Raw genomic sequence first — 19,575 nt, 5'->3', positions numbered from 1 at the left:
TTTTCGTGTGACAACACTGAAGAAATTACACTTTGCTACAATGTAAAATAGTGAGTGTACAGCTTGTATAAGTGTAAATTTGCTATCCCCTCAAAATAGCTTAACACACAGCCATTAATGTCTAAACTGCTGGCAACAAAAGTGAGTACACCCCCAAGTGAAAATGTCAAAATTGGGCCCAAAGTGTCAATATTTTGTTTGGTCACCATTATTTTCCAGCACTGCCTTTACCCCTCTTGGGCATGGAGTTCACCAGAGTTTCACAGGTTGCCACTGGAGTCCTCTTCCACTCCTCCATGATGACATCATGGAGCTGGTGGATGTTAGAGACCTTGCGCTCTTCCACCTTCCGTTTTGAGGATGCCCCACAGATGCACCCTGGAGACATGCTTGGCCAGTCCATCACCTTTCCCCTCGGCTTCTTTAACAAGCAGTGGTTGCTTGGAGTCGTTATGTTGGAATACTGCCCTACGGCCCAGTCTCTGAAGGGAGGGGATCATGCTCTGCTTCAGTAGGTCACTGTACATGTTTGCATTTATGGCTCCCTCAATGAACTGTAGCTCTCTAGTACTGACAGCACTTATGCAGCCCCAGACCATAACACTCCCACCACCATGCTTGACTGTAGGCAAGACACACTTGTCTTTGTACTCCTCACCTGGTTGTAGCCATACACACTTGACACCATCTGAACCAAACAAGTTTATCTTGGTTTCTTCAGACCACAGGACATGGTTCCATTAATCTTGTCTTCTGCAAACTGTTTGCAGGCTTTCTTGTGCATCATCTTTAGAAGAGACTTCCTTCTGGGATGACAGCCATGCAGACCAATTTGTAGTGTGCAGCGTATGGTCTAAGCCCTGGCAGGTTGACCCCCCCATTCCTTCAACCTCTGCAGCAATGCTGGCAGCACTCATACGTCTATTTCCCAAAGACAACCTCTGAGTGCACATGCACTCAACTTCTTTGGTCGTCCATGGTAAGGCCTGTTTTTAATGTGGAAACTGTCAAGTTAAACCGCTGTATTGTCTTGGCCACTGTGCTTCAGTTCAGTTTCAGGGTCTTGGCAATCTTCTTATAGCCTAGGCCATCTTTATGTAGAGCAACAATTCTTTTTTTATGATCCTCAGAGAGTTCTTTGCCATGAGGTGCCATATTGTACTTCCAGTGACCAGCATGATAGTGTGAGAGCGATAACACCAAATTTAACACACCTGCTCCCCATTCACACCTGAGACCTTGTAACACTAATGAGTCACATAACACTGGGGAGGGGAAAAGGGCTAATTGGGCCCAATTTGGACATTTTCACTTAGGGGTGTACTCACTTTTGTTGCCAGCGGTTTAGACATTGATGGCTGTGTGTTGAGTAATTTTGAGGGGACAGCGAATTGACACAGTTATACAAGCTGTACATATTACTTTACATTGTAGAAAAGTTTCATTTCTTCAGTGTTGTCACATGAAAAGATATAATTAAATTATTTACAAAAATGTGAGGGGTATACTCACTTTGTGAGATACTGTATATGTGATGCAGCACCCAATGATAAAACTATCTGCCCTTATAGTTTTCTTAATCCCCCTACAAAGTTTTACAAATACCTGTCCACCTAATGGAGCTTCCTGTGATGTAGAAATGATGCTTCACTGCTCCTGAATTCAGAGCAAAGTTGGCAATTTCATGTAGCCTGTGTAACCAGTGAGTAACCGTGCTAATAAATCAAAAAATTAACAGCTGCAGCTTTAAAGTGAGATAACACCAAAAACAGCCATAGAAAAGGAAAAAGCTGCACTAATCTGAAGAAAGACAATTAAATGTCTCTAAAAATAGAAAGAGTGTATTGAAAACTGTGCCCATCAATATACAAATTATAGTGAATCACAAATAAATATGACAAGTGCCACAATAGTTAGAAACGAAGAAAATCAAGAGTGATGAAACAAATATGTCCATATGTGTATCTATCTTAAATTGTTAAAAAGTCCAAAGACAATGAAAATCCCAAGGTGATGAATATTAGGTAGATGGAAGTGAAAAAGTAGCAGCGATACTGGTTTCCACCACGGTGCTCCAAACAGTCTGACATGCATATGAGCTTACCAGAGAGCAAAAGGAATTAAGCCTGTAGAACACAATACTCGTATCCCTGCTTCTCAAGAAGGATCACTCTCCTCGCCCAAAACGTTAAAGACCACTGATGTATGACACATAGGTAGCGATATTCCTAGACACTGATCCTTTATGCTATCTGCAGTATGTCTGTGTAGTACAGCAACAAAGGCTGGGGCCCTCTCTGCCATCCTCTCACTCACTCCGCTCCCCGCACACACAGGCCGGTGTGTAATATGTCCACCGCCAATTTGCTGCTGACGGTGTACTGCGATCATGTAGCCTGTGGCTGCTTAAGCTACTTTTGGATGAAATATATGTTGCAATGGGTGTGGCTGTCAGCATTGTCACTGCTGTTTGGAAAACCTTTTTATTAGTCATTCAGCACATGCATACACGAAGTCCTTCCCCCTGCTGTCTGGATTGGCAGTGTAATGGTTGTGCACATGTGGCACATAGAAAAACTGTATGTGACATCCATTTGTTCATGTGTTCAGAGTAAAGAGAAGGTGCCACTCAGTGAAGCAGTAATACATTTATTAGGCTCATATCAAGACTTGCATAATAGCAAAAAGTGGAGCGTCATGACCCGACGTCCTTCCTAATTCACCGTGTACCCGTTGTGGAAGCTGCCAGCAGCCTAAACCAATCCGGGGGTTGATTCAGAGTGATGCTGTGGCAAACCGCATCCCTCACAGAAGGACTATGCGGCTCCAAAACCGGTAACCGCCCATTCCTCGTCTATGGCCGCACGGTCCTTCTGTGAGGTATGCGGTTCGCCACAGCCACACTCTGAATCAGCCACCGGATTGGTTTAGGCCGCTGGCAGCTTCCACAACGGGTACAAAGTGAATTAGGAAGGACGCCGGGTCATGACGCTCCACTTTTTGCTTTTATGCAAGTCTTGATATGAGCTTAATAAATTTGTTATTACTGCTTCAATGAGTGGCACCTTCTCTTTACTCTGCCTACATGTGGGATCTCTCGCTTTGGCCCTGTAAGAGCTGCCCTCGATGATAGCACGAACACTGTGCTTTTGGAACATTCACCATCAGTCTGGTTAACATCTCACCTATCAAGACTGTCTGGAACAAAGGGCCCATCCCCCAGCAAGAGCGCCCATTCTTTTTCCTTTTGCACTTGTTCATGTCTTTGCTCATCCCAGCTATTTTGACAGAAGAGGCATAGCCACAGTGACCTTACCCCCTCCCTTTTCCTTAAGTTCATGGAATACACAAACTGTTAACTGATGCCAGGATTTTATCAGCCAATTGATCAGACACAGACCTCATCCATTTACTAATACACACTTCCATCTAGAAAACCTAATAAAACTGTTGACTTCACAGGCATGAGCTGTCCGAAATTCAAAAAGATACTTGCCAATAAATATCTTAGCTGAAGTCTTTAAAATACACGTAGATGGTTCTTGTTAGATTATATAATCCCAGTATATTTCATAACTAATGAAATATTTACGGCACACCTATAATAAGGACATATTTATTTTCCTCAGTTAATTTGTATCGTTTCAAATCCTATGTCAGACCTTATGGGGAACCAATGGAACTCCTTAGCCTCCTAGGTATAGTAGTCATATTTTTATTTATTCTGAAGCAAATTTCATGCTGGACAATGATCTGCATGCTAGAAGAATGTACACCTGTAGGTATTTAGTTTTTAATACCCAAAGAAAACTGTATCTGGGACCCCTTAGACCGGATGATTGGTCAGATGGTCTCTGTCAACACCCCCCTTGATGTGAAGAAAAGTAGAATGCAACCACATTGGGACAGCTCTCATTTTAACATCAAACCAAGGAACACCTAACTAGACTTGAGAGAACCACTGTACTATTTTTGCTTATTCATTTGACTCTGCAAACCAGGACATTGTAATTGAATTTCTAATCTGGTGAAATGTTCCTGTTTTTTGGTAAAAGCAGGTGGTGGCAGTTTAAAGGTTTAATTGCTTAGTTAAATTACCCAATGACAGTTGCTCTTAGGTACCGAGATTGTGGTCCTGAGACCTGGAGAATCATTGTTCAGGGTGGGGCTGAGAGTTGCATTGTTACGTAAGTGACATCATGGTGTGAGGTTGACCAGTCTTGTCACAAGTTGGTGAAAAGGGTAGTCGTCTGATACTGCATTCGTCAAACAGCAAAGCCTCTGTTACTAAAACTTTCACACTGTAAGTTGCCTTGTTTGAGAGTGGGAGCATGTGAGACATAAATGAAGGAGAGTTTGGCTCAAGAAATGTTTCTTTATGAGGCTTGATCATCACAAAGTTACTGGATTCAGTACTTGTTTATATTGTCATACAGGGGTCTTAAACTTTTCTTTTTTAATATTATGAAAATAGTAATTCCTTTTTCCGATTTTCAGTTTTATGTCTTGGATTTCTTTTATAGTTGCACAAGATGAAATGACAGACATCACGACAGAGAAGAGGCCACTTAGCCAGCCCTTACATGGATCACAAAGTGATATTCTTAGAAATGCAACAGATTTTCTTTTGCTTTCAAATGACTCGAAGCCTAAGCTTATGACTCCTGATGCATTCATGACCCCTAGTATCCAAGCTTCACAGGTAATGCACTAAAACCAGACTTTTTTTTTTATTTTTATGTCCACTTGTGTAGGGATAGCAAGTTAGAGGAAATCTCCCTAATGGCTACATAGCCCAGAATGAAACCTAACATATTTAAAGCCTTTCTTATGCTATAAAAACAATTTAATTGCTTTCTTTTGCCTGTTGGAGGGTTTCTCCACACTACATTACTGAGAACCAGTTCTGATGATAGGATAGTAAATATCCAGTTTCCCATTTTCTTATGACAGATGGGATCAAAACAGCTGTAAAAATCAGATAAGTTCTAAACCTTTCTCGTGATTTTTAAATGCAATTGCTTGCGCTGAAATTGTACTTAAATATTGTTTTGCCCATTTAATTTCATGTCTGCAGTGTTGCATTATGTAATTTCTGGTAATAAGCTCTCTTGATTTAACAGTTAGTACTAAGGGAATGTTGTATAACAGCATGAAGAAAATACTTTTTCTTATTTGTACAGTACAAGACACATGTCTGGTGTGTGGTACCTCTGGATTGCCTGAAGTGAAATTGATTCTGATGGATCGACTGTAAAGCGAGTTCTCTTTCAAAGAAGCAGATCAGTTAAAGTTGACCATGTTCTGGGTTCTAGGCAGCTACCTCTCTGATAGTGATAAAGAAAGTGCACGCCAGCTGGTAAATTCTTAGGTGTGTAATGAGAAGCATCTGGTTCAAACGTTCTAGCTGAAAAGCCTTTTTGGAACATTTGAATGGTTAAGAGCAGCCTTAAGCAAGAAGTAGGAGTCTTTGGTCTTTAAACATGTGCTATATGCAACCACCTTCAGGTGACTGGACACTGTCAAAAATGAAGTGAATGAACATCCCCATTATAACCTTCTCCCAACTCCTAGCACAGATCTGTTTTGCTGCTAGTGTCCTAACTGAGAGATAAGTTTAGCCCTTTTTTGGAGGATTTTTTATTCACAAGATTTTGACTTTCTCAGTTCCCTGCACACTGCTAATGTGTCAGTTAAAGTTTACATGCTTAGAAAAATGCAGTATTATTCGTGGATAGAAAACTGTAGGAAAAACCATATTCAGAAAGAAGCAGTAAATCATACTCATAATGGCCTAAGGTTATTAGTGGTGTACCTCAAGATTCAGGGTTTAGACTAGGAATATTAGTATATATTATTAGTAAGGCCGATATATCGGTTTTCCGATATGCACTAGCCAGCCAGCCAGCCACCCACAGGCCCTGTGCCAGCCAGCCACCCACAGGCCCTGTGCCAGCCACCCACAGCCCCTGTGCCAGCCAGCCACCCACAGCCCCTGTGCCAGCCAGCCACCCACCACAGGGTGCCAGCCACCCACCACAGGGTGCCAGCCAGCCACCCACAGACAGGGTGCCAGACACCAGCCGCCCACAGACAGGGTGCCAGACACCAGCCGCCCACAGGCCCTTTACCAGCCAGCCGCCCACAGGCCCTGTGCCAGCCAGCCGCCCACAGGCCCTGTGCCAGCCAGCCGCCCACAGGCCCTGTGCCAGCCAGCCGCCCACAGGCCCTGTGCCAGCCAGCCGCCCACAGGCCCTGTGCCAGCCAGCCGCCCACAGGCCCTGTGCCAGTCAGCCGCCCACAGGCCCTGTGCCAGTCAGCCGCCCACAGGCCCTGTGCCAGTCAGCCGCCCACAGGCCCTGTGCCAGTCAGCCGCCCACAGGCCCTGTGCTAGCCAGCCGCCCACAGGCCCTGTGCCAGCCAGCCGCCCACCACAGAGTGCCAGACAGCCAGCCACCCACCTACCACAGGGTGCCAGACAGCCAGCCACCCACCACAGGGTGCCAGCAAGCCAGCCATTAAGCATTAAACAAAAATGAACATGTTCAGTACCAGATTTGTGTCAAAAATTGTCTTTATTTTTCTAAACTTTAAATGTACAAAATATTGGCCCTAAAAAAAAACATATCGATCTATCCCTAGTTTAGACCCCTACTTTTTAATATATTTTTAATTAATATATAGAGTTTTGGATTCAAAATTCTATTTCAGTATTTGCATATGACACCAACCTATGTAGTGGAATATCATCCACACACAGGGTGTTTCCAACTTACAAGCAGACCTCAGAACACTGTTTAATTGGGCAACCACAGTGAGGGGAAAAAAGTATTTGATCCCATGCTGATTTTGTACATTTGCCCACTGACAAAGAAATGTTCAGTCTATAATTTTTAAGGTAGGTTGTTAAACAATGAGCGACAAAATAACCAAAAAATCCAGAAAAACACATTTCAAAAAAATTATACGTTGATTTGCTTTTTAATGAGTGAAATAAGTATTTTACCCCTTCGGAAAACATGACTTAGTACTTTGTGACAAAACTCTTGTTGGCAATCACAGAGGTCAGCGGTTTCTTGTAGTTGGCCACCAGGTTTGCACACATCTCACAAGGGATTTTGTGCACTCTTTGCTTGTCCTCTACAAGTCATTAAGGATTCGAGGCTGATGTTTGGTAACTCAAACCTTCAGCTCCCTCCACATATTTTCTATGGGATTAGGGTCTGGAGACTGGCTAGGCCACTCCAGCGCCTTGATGTGCTTCTTCTTGAGCCACTTGTTTGTTGCCTTGGCCGTGTGTTTTGGGTCATTGTCATGCTGGAATACCCATCCACGACCCATTTTTAATGCCCTGGCCGAGGGAAGGAGGTTTGTACCCAAGATTTGACAGTAAATGGCCCTGTCCATCGTCCCTACGATGCGGTGAAGTTGTCTTGTCCCCTTAGCAAAAAAAAAAACACCCCAAAAGCATAATGTTTCCACCTCCATGTCTGACAGTGGAGATGGGGTTCTTTGGGTCATAGACCGCATTCCTCCTCCTCCTCCAAACACAGCGAGTGGAGTTGATGCCAAAGAGCTCGATTTTGGTCTTATCTGACCACAACACTTTTACACAGTTCTCCTCTGAATCATTCACACATTCATTAGCAAACTTCGGACCGGTCTATACATATGCTTTCTTGAGCAGGGGAACCTTGTGGGCACTGCAGGATTTCAGTCCTTCATGGTGTAGTCTGTTACCAATTGTTTTCTTGGTGACTATGGTCCCAGTTGCCTTGAGATCATTGACAAGATTCTCCCATGTAGTTCTGGGCGGATTCCTCACTGTTCTCATGATCATTGAAACTCCAAATGGTTAGATGTTGCATGGAACTCCAGACCAAGGGAGATTTACAGTTATTTTAGTGTTTCTTCCATTTGTGAATAATCGCACCAATTCTTGTCACCCTCTCACCAAGCTGCTTGGCTATGATCTTGTAGCCCATTCCAGCCTTGGTTAGGTCAATAATCTTGTCCCTGACATCCTTGAACAGCTCTTTGGTCTTGGCCATGGCCATGGTGGAGAGATTGAAATCTGATTGATTGCTTCTATAGGCAGGTGTCTTTTTTTACAGGTAACAAGCTGAGATTAGGAGCACTCCCTTTAGGAGAGTGCTCCTAATCTCAGATCGTTACCTGTATAGAAGACACCTGGGAGCCAGAAATCTTGCTGATTGATGGGGGATCAAATACTTATTTCACTCATTAAAAGGCAAATAAATTTATAACTTTTTTTAAATAAGTTTTTTGGTGATTTTTTCTTTCTCTTACCATTAAAATTATAGACTGATCATTTCTTTGTCAGTGGGCAAACGTACAAAATCAGCAGGGGATCAAATTATTTTTTTCCCTCCCTGTATGTGGCAAAAGAGGTTTCATGTTGCTACATTTAAAGTTACATATGTGCTTGGAGGCTAAGGCCTGAATTTTTTCCTAAATGCACAAAATATGACAGGATATTAACATTTATTAGTAACAACATCAGAGGTGGATGATCCAGGGAATGTCCAATTGCCCCCTGGGGCAAATTCTCCTACTAGAGCAAATTGGATTGTACTTTATTGGGGGTGTTTTTTTTTGCCCTTCTCTGGATCAACTGCGAGTATAGGATTGTGTAAATGGAGGTTTGCTACATGTGTTTTTTTTTTTTTCTTTTGATTGAACTAGATAGACTTATGTCTTTTTTTCAACAAGATGAACTATAAAGATTGAACTATGTAAGATTTCCTGGTTGCACCATACCTACTGCAGCTCCTCTCTGCAGAGCCCTGTCCCTTAAGGGCTATGTTTACCATTGTTCACCTTTTTTTTTTCTTCTAAATTCCAGCTTCCCTTTGTACCAATATAGCATAAATGTACTTATTTTGCAAAAATAAAACCGCTTTCCATAAATTCTACACTGGCTTACCTCACTCTCTTCTTAGCTGTTTATACACACTGCTCAATTTCTTCTGCCTTACTTCATTTAGGTCATGACACAGGAAGGAGTTGACCAGCTTACCTTGTTAGCACATACCCTGCATCATCTACCCTCAGCTAGTCAACTCTTTCCTGTGTCATGACCTAAAGTCTGACCACAAAGTAAGGCAGAAGTAATCAAGCAGTGTGTATAAACAGCTATGAAGAGAGTGGTGTAAGCGGTTTTATTTTTGCTAAATAAGTACAATAATGCTATATTGGTACATACAATGCCTTGAAAAAGTATTCATACCCCTTGACATTTTCTACATTTTGTAATGTTACAACCAAAAACGTAAATGTATATTATTGGGATTTTATGTGATAGACCAACACAAAGTGGCACTTAATTGTAAAGTCGAAGGGAAATGATAAATGGTTTTCAAAATTTTTGCAAATATCTGAGAAGTTTGGTGTGCGTTTGTATTCAGCCCCCCTGAGTCAATACTTTGTAGAACCACCTTTTGCTGCAATTACAGCAGCAACTCTTTTTGGGTATGTCTCTACCAGCTTTTGCACATCTAGAGAGCGACATTCTTCTTTGCAAAATAGTTCAAGCTCAGTCAGTTTGGATGGAGAGCGTCTGTGAACAGCCATTTCCAAGTCTTTCCACAGATTTTCAATTGAATTTAGGTCTGGACTTTGACTAGGCCTTTCTAACACATGAAGATGCTTTGTTCTAAACCATTTAATTATAGCTCTGGCTGTATGTTTATGGTCGTTGTCCTGCTGGAAGGTGAATCTCCGCCCCAGTCTCAAGTCTTTTGAGACTCTTAACAGATTTTCTTCAAAGATTGCCCTGTATTTGGCTCCATCCATCTTCCCATCAACTCTGACCATCTACCCTATCCCTGCAGAAAAGCATCCCCACAACATGATACTGCCACCGCTATGTTTCACGGTGAGGATGGTGTGTTTAGGGTGATATGCAGTGTTAGTTTTTCCGTGTTTTTCTTTTAGGTGAATAAGTTCCAATTTGGTCTCATCTGACCAGAGCACCTTCTTCCACATGTTTGCTGTGTCTCCCACATGGCTTCTCGCAAACTGCAAATGGGACTTCTTATGGCTTTCTTTCAACAATGGCTTTCTTCTTGCCACTCTTCCATAAAGGGCAGATTTGTGGAGTGCACAACTAATAGTTGTCCTGTGGACAGATTCTCCCACCTAAACTGTGGATCTCTGCAGCTCCTCCAGAGCTACCATGGGCCTCTTGGCTGCTAATCTGATCAATGCTCTCCTTTCCCGGGCTGTCAGTTTAGGTGAACGACCAGCTTTTTGTAGGTTTGCAGTTGTTCTGCAATTTCTGGTTTCAGATGATGGATTGAACACTACTCCGTGAGATGTTTAAAGCTTGGAATATTTTTTTATAACCTAACCCTGCTTTTATCTTCTCCACAACTTTATCCCTGACCTGTCCGGTGTGTTCCTTGGCCTTCATGATGTGGGTTGTTCACTAAGGTTCTCTAACAAACCTCTGAGGACTTCACAGAACAGCTGTATTTATACTGAGATTAAAGTACACACAGGTGGACTCTATTTACTAATTAGGAGACTTCTGAAGGCAATTGGTTCCACTAGATTTTTAGTTAGGGGTATCAGCGTAAAAGGGGCTGAATACAAATGCATGCCACACTTTTAAGGATATTTATTTGTAAAACATTTTAAAAACCATTTATAATTTTTCTTCCACTTCACAATTATGTGCCAGTTTAGCATCAAGCCAATTAAACTCCTGGGATATTGATCTGGCCAGTTAAGTAGTGGAGGGGATTGTTAATCAGTTGCTGCTGCTTTGGTGTTAATAAAATTAACAGGTGCACTAGACGAGCAACGAGACATCCTCCAAAACAGGAGCGGTTTTACAGGTGGAGGCCACTGAACCTTTTTTTTCCCCTTCTCATTTTTTTCCTTTTTTATTTTTTTCTGACTTTTTTTCACTAGTTTTCTATTTGGCTAGGGTCAGTGTCACTACTGATAGCATGAGGCGATACCTCAACCCTATAGCGGTTGCACAGGCAGTCCAACTCCTCCCGGATGGCACATCAATGCCTACCATTGCCAGGTTTGTTGTGTCTCCCAGCACAGTCTCAGGAGCATGGAGGAGATTCCAGGAGACAGGCAGTTTCTCTAGGAGAGCTGAACAGGGTCATAGAAGGTACTTAACCCATTAGCAGGTCCGGTATCTGCTCCTTTGCCCAAGGAAGAACAGAATGGGCACTGCCAGAGCCCTACAAAATGACCTCCAGCAGGCCGCTGGTGTGAATGTCTCTGACCAAACAATCAAACAGACTTCATGAGGGTGGCCTTAGAGCCCAACATCCTCTAGTGGGCCCTGTTCTCCTGTCCTTCACGGGGGAGTTCGATTGGCATTTGCCATTGAACACCAGAATTGGCAGGTCCGCCACTGTGCTTTTCACAGATGAGAGCAGGTTCACTCCGAACACATGTGACAGACGTGAAAGGGTCTGGCGAAGCCGTGGAAATTGTTATGCTGCCTGTAACATCGTTAAGCACAACCAGTTTGGTGGTCGGTCAGTGATGATCTGGGGAGGCATATCCATAGAGAGATGCACAGACCTCTACAGGCTAGACAATGGTACCCTGATTGCCATTAGGAATCAGGATGAAATCCTTGGACCCATTGTCAAACCCTACGCTAGTGCTGTGGGTCCTGGGTTCCTCCTGGTTCATGACAATGCCCGTCTTTATGTGGCGAGAGTATGCAGCCAGTTCCTGGAGAATGAAGGAATTGATACCATTGAATGGACCCCATGCTCGCCTGGCCTAAATCCAATAGAACACCTCTGGGACAATATGTTTCGGTCAATCTGATGCCGCAAGGTTGCACCTCAGTCTGTTTAGGAGCTCTATTGCAAAATTAGAATAAAGTCAGAATGTTGGAAGAGTTTAAAATTAAGATGTAGGGAGGAGAGAGGTCAGTGAGAGATATACCGTGCAATGAATGCAGATGTGGACAAAGTTGGGGGGGGGGGGGGGTTCTGTAAACCAGGTGGTAGAGGAACTAATAATCTACACTGATTAAAAGGTATGTACACAAATGGTAGAAGTCTGGCTAATAAAATGGAAACACTAGAATTTCTTACACTTGAGGAGGAGTTTGATATTGTGGAATTATTATAAATTTGGTTTGACAGCTCACATGACTTGCTTACGACTATCCAAGGGTACACATGTTTTGGAGGGACAGGACAGTTAGAGGGTTAGGGGTGTGCCTATATGTCAAGATTTGACAGTGAACATGAGAAATAACTCCACTGGTACTCGCGATGAGATGGAATCTTTGTGGCTGAAGCTTCAAAGGGAGGAAACGAATGCTAAATTATCTGTGCGTGTATGCTGTAGAGACCCTTGAAGAACTTAAAGGATGAGAAAGAGACCCATTTCCTTTCACAGTAATGGCAGGGAAGCAGAGCAATGTTTTATAATAAATAGGGACTTCAACTATCCGGATATTGAAAGTTAACCTCTTCAGCACCAGAAGACTTTACCCCCTAATGGCTAGGCCATTTTTTGCGCAAAAAAAGTTTTTTTTTTTTACTTTCTGCTATTAAACATATCAAATAAAAATGTAAGAAATCAAATTTCTAAATAAAGTTAGGCCAATATGTATTCTACATATTTTTGATAAAAAAAATCCCAGTAAGCGTATTTTGATTGGGTTGCACAAAAGTTTTAGAGTCTACAAACTATGGGATATTTTTCTGGAATTTTTAAAAACATTTTTTTTAGTAATGGTGGCAATCAGTGACTTATAGTGGGACTGCAACATTGTGGCAGACAAATCGGACACCTGACAAACTTGACACTTTTTTGGGGACTAATGACACTGGCAGGGAAGGGGTTATCAGGGGCGATCAAAGGGTTAAATGTGTTCCCTGGGAGTTCTTGCTAGCTGTGGGGGGGGGGGGGGGGTTGCTGTGACTGAGGGAAGCAGGAACACAAGATCTCTGTCTTCCTCCATCAGAATGGCTATCTGCCTTGTTTACATAGGCAGACCGCCATTCTGAGTCTCTCGGGAACAATCGCGGTTGTCTGGCGGCCGAGCCGATTTGCTCCCCCTCTATCCAATCAGCGCGCAATCGCACCTCCGACGGCGCGCACCCCCTGGAGCCCCTGCACGAAATGACGTACAAGTATGTGATTTTGCACAGTGGAGCCGACTTTTCGCAGTAAATGTACGTTAGGCCGTTAGCAAGTGGTTAAGCCTGGGTGGCTAAATACTAATGTATAAAGGCATATTAACAAATAAAAACTGACCTTTTAAAAAATGTAAGACTGAAGGGTCACCATCCGCATTCTAAAACTACAAAAAATGCAAATAGAAATGGAAGGGCAGCTAAAATAGTTTACTTCCCATCAAGAAAAATTTTATTGAGGAAAGTAAAAAACAAATCAATTACATACAGTATCTCACAAAAGTGAGTACACCCTTACATTTTTGTAAATATTTTTTCTCTGTCGCTCATTGATAGTCCATATCTTGATATCCGTAGGGTATACTGCCCCCTACAGGAGTAGGACACAAGGCAGAAAAAAAGTTCTGGCCACACCCATAGTCAGTCCCAAGGGGTATACCCTCTCTCTCCCTGCTACAGGATGTCAGTTTTTTTCTGCCTAGTCAGGAGTAAGGGCCCAAGTTCCTTGCTGGGATCTCTGGTCCTGGCAAGCTTTTTTAGATATTTCCTTTTTTTAGCTAGCTTTTTTTCTCCGAATTGTTCCTGTGAGATCTACAAGCAAATATGCTGGATCTGGGCGACGGGCTGGATGCTGAGATCCAGTGGTCACCCCAGCCGGCCTACGAGCGCGTGCAGGCCCTAGCTCCGCGCTGGGTCGGCCACGATATATAATCCCACTGGACGGAGACTGGCCCGCGGGTTAAACGTCCCGCCAGGTCGCATACGACCGGTCTGCGACCGAGTTGCAGCGTTGCTTTTGGCCGACACCTCCCTCCCCCCCCCCCCCCCACTGAGCGGCGAGGGGTTTTGTCTGGAGTGGAGCCCGCACTGTTCCGGTATGGTGAGTACATGTTTTCCCCCCTTTTCCTCATGGCTGACTCTGGGGTGGACGCGGGCCCCTCCCTGGGATGGTCGGACCCCCTTTTCTGTGGGTTCCCCTCTGTTCCCCTGTGCATCCCCCACCTATGGTATCCCTCTCCCCCCCCCCATTGCCCCCCCCCCTCGAGGGGGGTGTGTTTCTGTGTGGGGTGACTGGCTGTTCATGCAGGCTGCTAAGGGGTGGTGGGGGTCCCGATGCTGCGGACGGCTGTTGTGCGGGGGGGGGGCTTCCTTACTGGCTCCCCAGGGCATACCTGCCGATCGATCATCAGTCTGTGTTGGGGGGGCCCCCGGGGACCCCCTTTCCCGCCACAGCGCGCGGGCCGCCATTTTTCTGTAGCGTTCTCGTGTGGTACATGGCGGCGGCCATCATGGTACACCCAGCTCGTTTTCCAATTCTCATACTTTTTTTGTTTTATCATAATTTGCTGACGTGTTCCTCTGGTGTACCATGGACCCTGCTGCACATGTGTCCCCACCTGAACCCCTCGAGGTGCCCGCAGGGCCCTCCCGTTTCCAGCTCACCATCGATGCGCTTTCGGCGGTCCTGGAGTCCTTTGGGTCCCAGGTGGAGGTGGCTAAAAAGCGACCCCCACCTACCCCTGTCTCCTCTGATGCCTCAGATTCTTAGCCAGTCACTGCTGACGCGGGTCTCCCCTCTGGGGCTGCTGTCTCGCGCCCCGTATCCTCTGATAGTGAGGATGACCTTTCTGCCTCCGCTGTCGTGCAAGACAAGGCGCTGCTGGACGCGCTGATTGTGTCTGTCCGGGAGACCCTAAAGCTGGAGGATGCAGCTGCGACTGATACGCAGGTTGCTTTTGGCACTCACAAGCCCTCTAGGGTGACAAAGGTTTTTCCTTTTCCCACATGCTTTGACGATATCATTAAGAAAGAGTGGGTCTGTCCGAAACGCCCCCATGGGATGCCTAAACGGATTGATAGGCGCTACCCGTTTGAAGAGTCCCTCCTTGGACGGTGCCACCTTCGGTGGATCCGCCGGTCTCCAGGCTTAATAAGGCTACTGTTATCCCGGTGGAGGATTCCCCGTCCTTTAGGGATCCGGTTGATCGTAGGGCGGAATCTGTGTCCCGCACTATGTTCTCCCTGGCTGGGTCGGCCTTCAGACCAGTGTTTACCATTGCTCTTGTTTCGCAAACATTGACGGAATGGGCCAAGATGTTACGCCGTGACCTGGAGGGGAGAAGCCTCCCTCCTGCCGTGGCGGAGTTGCTGGACCAGATGGTGCAGGGGCTGCAGTTTGTTTGTGACGCCGCGCTGGATACTGCCCCACTGCTGGGGCGTTTGTCGTTTTCGGCGGTGGTCCTCTGGCGCATGCTATGGTTGAAGTGCTGGTCGGCGGATCAGGCTTCTAAAAAAGCCTTGACTGATCTCCCTTTTCAGGGGGATCGCCTGTTTGGTGATACTTGGATGATATGATCAAAGGTCTCACTGGGGGCAAGAGCACTTTTCTCCCACAGGCTGCCAAGGGTAAGGAACCTCGTCGCAGACGGGGAGCTTTCTTCTCAGCCCACAAGAAGTTTTTTCGTTCCTCCGGGGCAGGGGGCGACAAGGCAAAGCCCTTCAAGGCCCCCTCGGGGGGGTTTCAAGAGACCCTGGTCTGGTAAGTAGAAATCCGGTCCTTCCAGACCTGAGCTCAAGTCCGCTTCGGCCTGAAGGTGCGCCCCTACCCATGTCCGGGTGCAAAAATTCAAGATGGAGTCCATTCGCACGGTGGTGGCTTCCCTGCATCAGGGGGACTTTCTGGCTTCCATAGACATCAAGGATGCCTATCTTCACTTTCCCATTTACGCAGGACACCAACGTTTTCTGCGCTTTGCTGTGGGAGAGGACCATTATCAGTTTGTGGCGTTACCCTTTGGTCTCGCCTCGGCTCCCCGGGTCTTCACAAAGGTTTTGGCGCCAGTTCCGGCGCTGTTGCGGCAGCGGGGCATATCGGTCCTGGGCTACCCGGACGACCTCCTCCTCTGTGCGGAGTTTCCACAGGCTCTGTTGTCAAAACTTGGAGATCACAATGACCTCTTTGGAAGAGTTCGGGTGGCTTGTGCTTGAGTGAACCTGCAGAAGTCATCCCTGGTTCCCTCCAGGAGGCTGGACTATCTGGGCCTGACTTTGGATGCGTCCTTGGCCAAGGTGTTTCTTTCTGCGGAAAAACTCCAGAAAATACAGTCGGCGACTCAGCTGTTGCTGTCCGCCAACTGGTCGTCTCTTCGGACCTGCATTAGGGTTCTGGGACTAATGGTGGCATCTTTCGAGGCGGTACCTTTTGTTCAGTTTTATATGAGGACCCTCCAAAAGGAGATCCTTCTCAAATGGAACCGGAATCCCGATTTCCTGGACAAACAGATCCGGCTGAGCGAGCGGACCAGGGAGTCCCTGGTTTAGTGGCTTCGGTCCCCGATGCTCAGTCAGGGGAAGTCATTTCTTCCGATCTATTGGACGATTGTCACCACGGATGCCAGTCTATCCAGGTGGGGAGGGGTTCTCGGCAGGTTTCTGCTCAGGGACTCTGATCCCTGGAAGAATCCAGGTTGCTGATAAATGTGTTGGAACTGAGAGCGATCAGGCTTTGCCTGGTTCACTGGACCGAGCGTCTTCAGGGCTGCCCGGTGCGGATTCAGTCGGACAATGCCATGGCCGTGGCTTATGTCAATCACCAGGGGGGCACCAAGAGTGTTCTGGCGGCCGTAGAAGTGGCCGGCATCCTGCGTTGGGCGGAACGTTTTGTTCCGGCTCTCTCCACTGTTCACATTCCCGGCGTGGAAAATTGGCAGGCGGATTTTCTCAGCCGTCAGACCTTGGATCAAGGAGAATGGTCTCTTCATCCAGAGGTGTTTCACCAGTTGTGCCTTCGTTGGGGCACCCCGGATGTGGATCTGTTAGCGTCTCGGCTCAGCTGGAAGGTGCAGAGGTTTGTAGCCTGCTCCCGCGATCCTCTGGCAGACGCCACAGACGCGCTGGTTGCCCTGTGGGGGCAGTATCAGCTGCTGTATGCCTTTCCTCCTCTCAAGTTGCTGCCGAAACTTCTTCACAGGATAGAGGCGGAAGGAATTCTGGTCATTCTTGTGGCTCTGGACTGGCCTCGTCGGGCCTGGAACGCCGACTTGGTCAGGCTGGTCGCGGACGTTCCTTGGCGGCTTCCTCTCAGGGAGGATCTGCTGTCTCAGGGGCCGATCTTCCATCCTGCTTTACGGTCACTGGCTTTGACGGCTTGGCTGTTGAGAGCCAGGTGCTGAAGGACAGGGGATTGTCTGCTTCAGTTATTCCTACTCTGCTTAAAGCGAGGAAAGCGACTTCTAGAAAGATCGATCATCGTACATGGAAGTCTTATATTGCGTGGTGTGAGTCCCTCGGGGTTCCTCCACGCTCTTACTCGGTGGCTCGGGTCTTGGCCTTCCTTCAACGGGGGGGAGGGGGTTGAGCAGAAGCTTGCCTTGAGCACTATCAAGGGTCAGGTTTCAGCCTTGGCGATTTTCTTCCAGAGGCCATTGGCCACTCATTCCCTGGTGCGGAATTTTATCCAGGGGGTGCTGCACCTGGTTCCTCCGATGCGTCGCCCTTACCGCCCTGGGACCTTAATTTGGTGTTGTCGGTTCTCCAGAAACCTCTTTTTGAAAATATTAGGGAGATTCCCCTGCTTACCTTGTTCCAGAAGGTGGCCTTTTTGGTGGCTATCACTTCTGCGTGCAGGGTGTCGGAACTGACTGCGTTGTCCTGTCGTTACCCCTATCTGGTGGTTCATAGGGATAAGGTGGTTCTTCGTCCGAATCCGTCCTTCCTTCCTAAGGTGGTTTCCGGTTTCCACTTGAATGAGGATATTGTGTTATCTTCCCTGTGTCCTAAGCCCAGTCATCCTCGGGAGTTTGCGTTGCACTCCTTGAATGTGGTTCGGGCAATCAGGGTGTACTTGGCTACTACTGACTCCTTTCGTAAATCTGATTAGCTTTTTGTGATCACGGATGGCCCTAGAAAAGGGTTACCTGCGTCTGCCGCAACTATCTCCAGATGGATCAGGCAGACGGTGGTGCAGGCTTATTCTATTAAGAGTCAGGTTCCTCCGTTCCCTGTTAAGGCGCATTCTACTCGGGCTCTTGGTGCTTCCTGGGCCTTCTGCCATCAGGCATCGGTGCTTCAGGTTTGCAAGGCGGCTACCTGGTCGTCTGTTCATACCTTTACTAAGTTTTATAAGGTCGATGTGCTGGCATCGGCGGATGCCTCCTTTGGCCGCAAGGTTTTGCTGGCTGCTGTTTGAGGGGACCCTTGGTCTACCTCGGGGGTTCTGTGTTTTTTTTTTCAGGTGGGTCTCCTCTGTTTTTTCTTGTTGGCTCTGTTTTGGCCTTCTGGATTGGGTTCTTCTGTTATCCCACCCCTCATTTATGGCACTGCTTTGGGACGTCCCTACGGATATCAAGATATGGACTCTGCGTCTGTCAATGAGCGACAGAGAAAACTGGATTTTTGACTTAATGTAAAATCCTTTTCTCTTAAGCTCATTGACAGACGCAGTACCCGCCCCTCTATTTTGAGTTGGGTTGGTATTATTTCTCTGACACTGCTTTGTTACATAAACTGACATCCTGTAGCAGGGAGAGAGAGGGTATACCCCCTGGGACTGCCCATAGGTGTGGCCAGAACTTTTTTCTGCCTAGTGTCCTACTCCTGTAGGGGGGCAGTATACCCTACGGATATCACGATATGGACTCTGCATCTGTCAATGAGCTTAAGAGAAAAGGATTTTACGGTAAGTCAAAAATCCAGTTATTATATATTTTCATGTGACAGCACTGAAGAAATGACACTTTGCTACAATGTAAAGTAGTTTGTGTACAGCTTGTTTACCAGTGTACATTTTCTGTCCCCTCAAAATAATTCAACACACAGCCATTAATGTCTAAACCACTGGCAACAACACCCCTAAGTGAAAATGTCCAAATTGGGGCCCAAATTGTCAATATTATGTCTGACCACCATTATTTTCCAGCACTGCCTTAACCCTCTTGGGCATGGAGTTAACCAGAGCTTCACAGATTGCTGCTAGAATCCTCTTCTACACCTCCATAACGACATCGTGGAGCTGGTGGATGTTAGAGACCTTGCGCTCGTCCACCTTCCATTTCAGGGTGCCCCACAGATGCTCAGTAGGGTTTAGGTCTGGAGACATGCTTGGTCAGTCCATCACTTTTACCCTCAGCTTCTTTAGCAAGGCAGTTGTCATCTTGGAGGTGTGTTTGGGGTCGTTATGTCGGAATACTGTCCTATGGACCAGTCTTGGAAGGGAGGGAATCATGCTCTGCTTCAGTAGGTCACCGTACATGTTGGCATTCATGGTTCCCTCAATGAACTGTAGCTGTCCAGTGTCGGCAGCACTCTGCAGCCCCAGACCATGACACTCCCACCACCATGCATGACTGTAGGCAAGACACACTTGTCTTTGTACTCCTCACCTGATATAGCCACACACACTTGACACCATCTGAACCAAACA

General features: G+C 46.2%; 1 protein-coding gene across 2 annotated transcripts in view; it reads left to right on the top strand.

The window, feature by feature from the left end:
* The window catches only part of EDC4 (enhancer of mRNA decapping 4), a 629,569-nt gene that overhangs the window by 244,174 nt on the left and 365,820 nt on the right, over positions 1-19,575 (top strand). For both annotated transcript variants that reach the window (XM_082271180.1, XM_082271179.1), the window contains exon 15: positions 4,524-4,702. In XM_082271180.1, the coding sequence (XP_082127306.1) occupies positions 4,524-4,702 (179 nt within the window). The remainder of the gene's footprint in view (positions 1-4,523; positions 4,703-19,575) is intronic.

Source organism: Pelophylax lessonae (assembly GCF_965119305.1).
Source record: "Pelophylax lessonae genome assembly, chromosome: 10".
Lineage (NCBI taxonomy): Eukaryota > Metazoa > Chordata > Amphibia > Anura > Ranidae > Pelophylax > Pelophylax lessonae.
The sequence above is the reverse complement of the archived record's forward strand: the minus strand, read 5'-3'. Positions and strand labels throughout refer to the sequence as shown.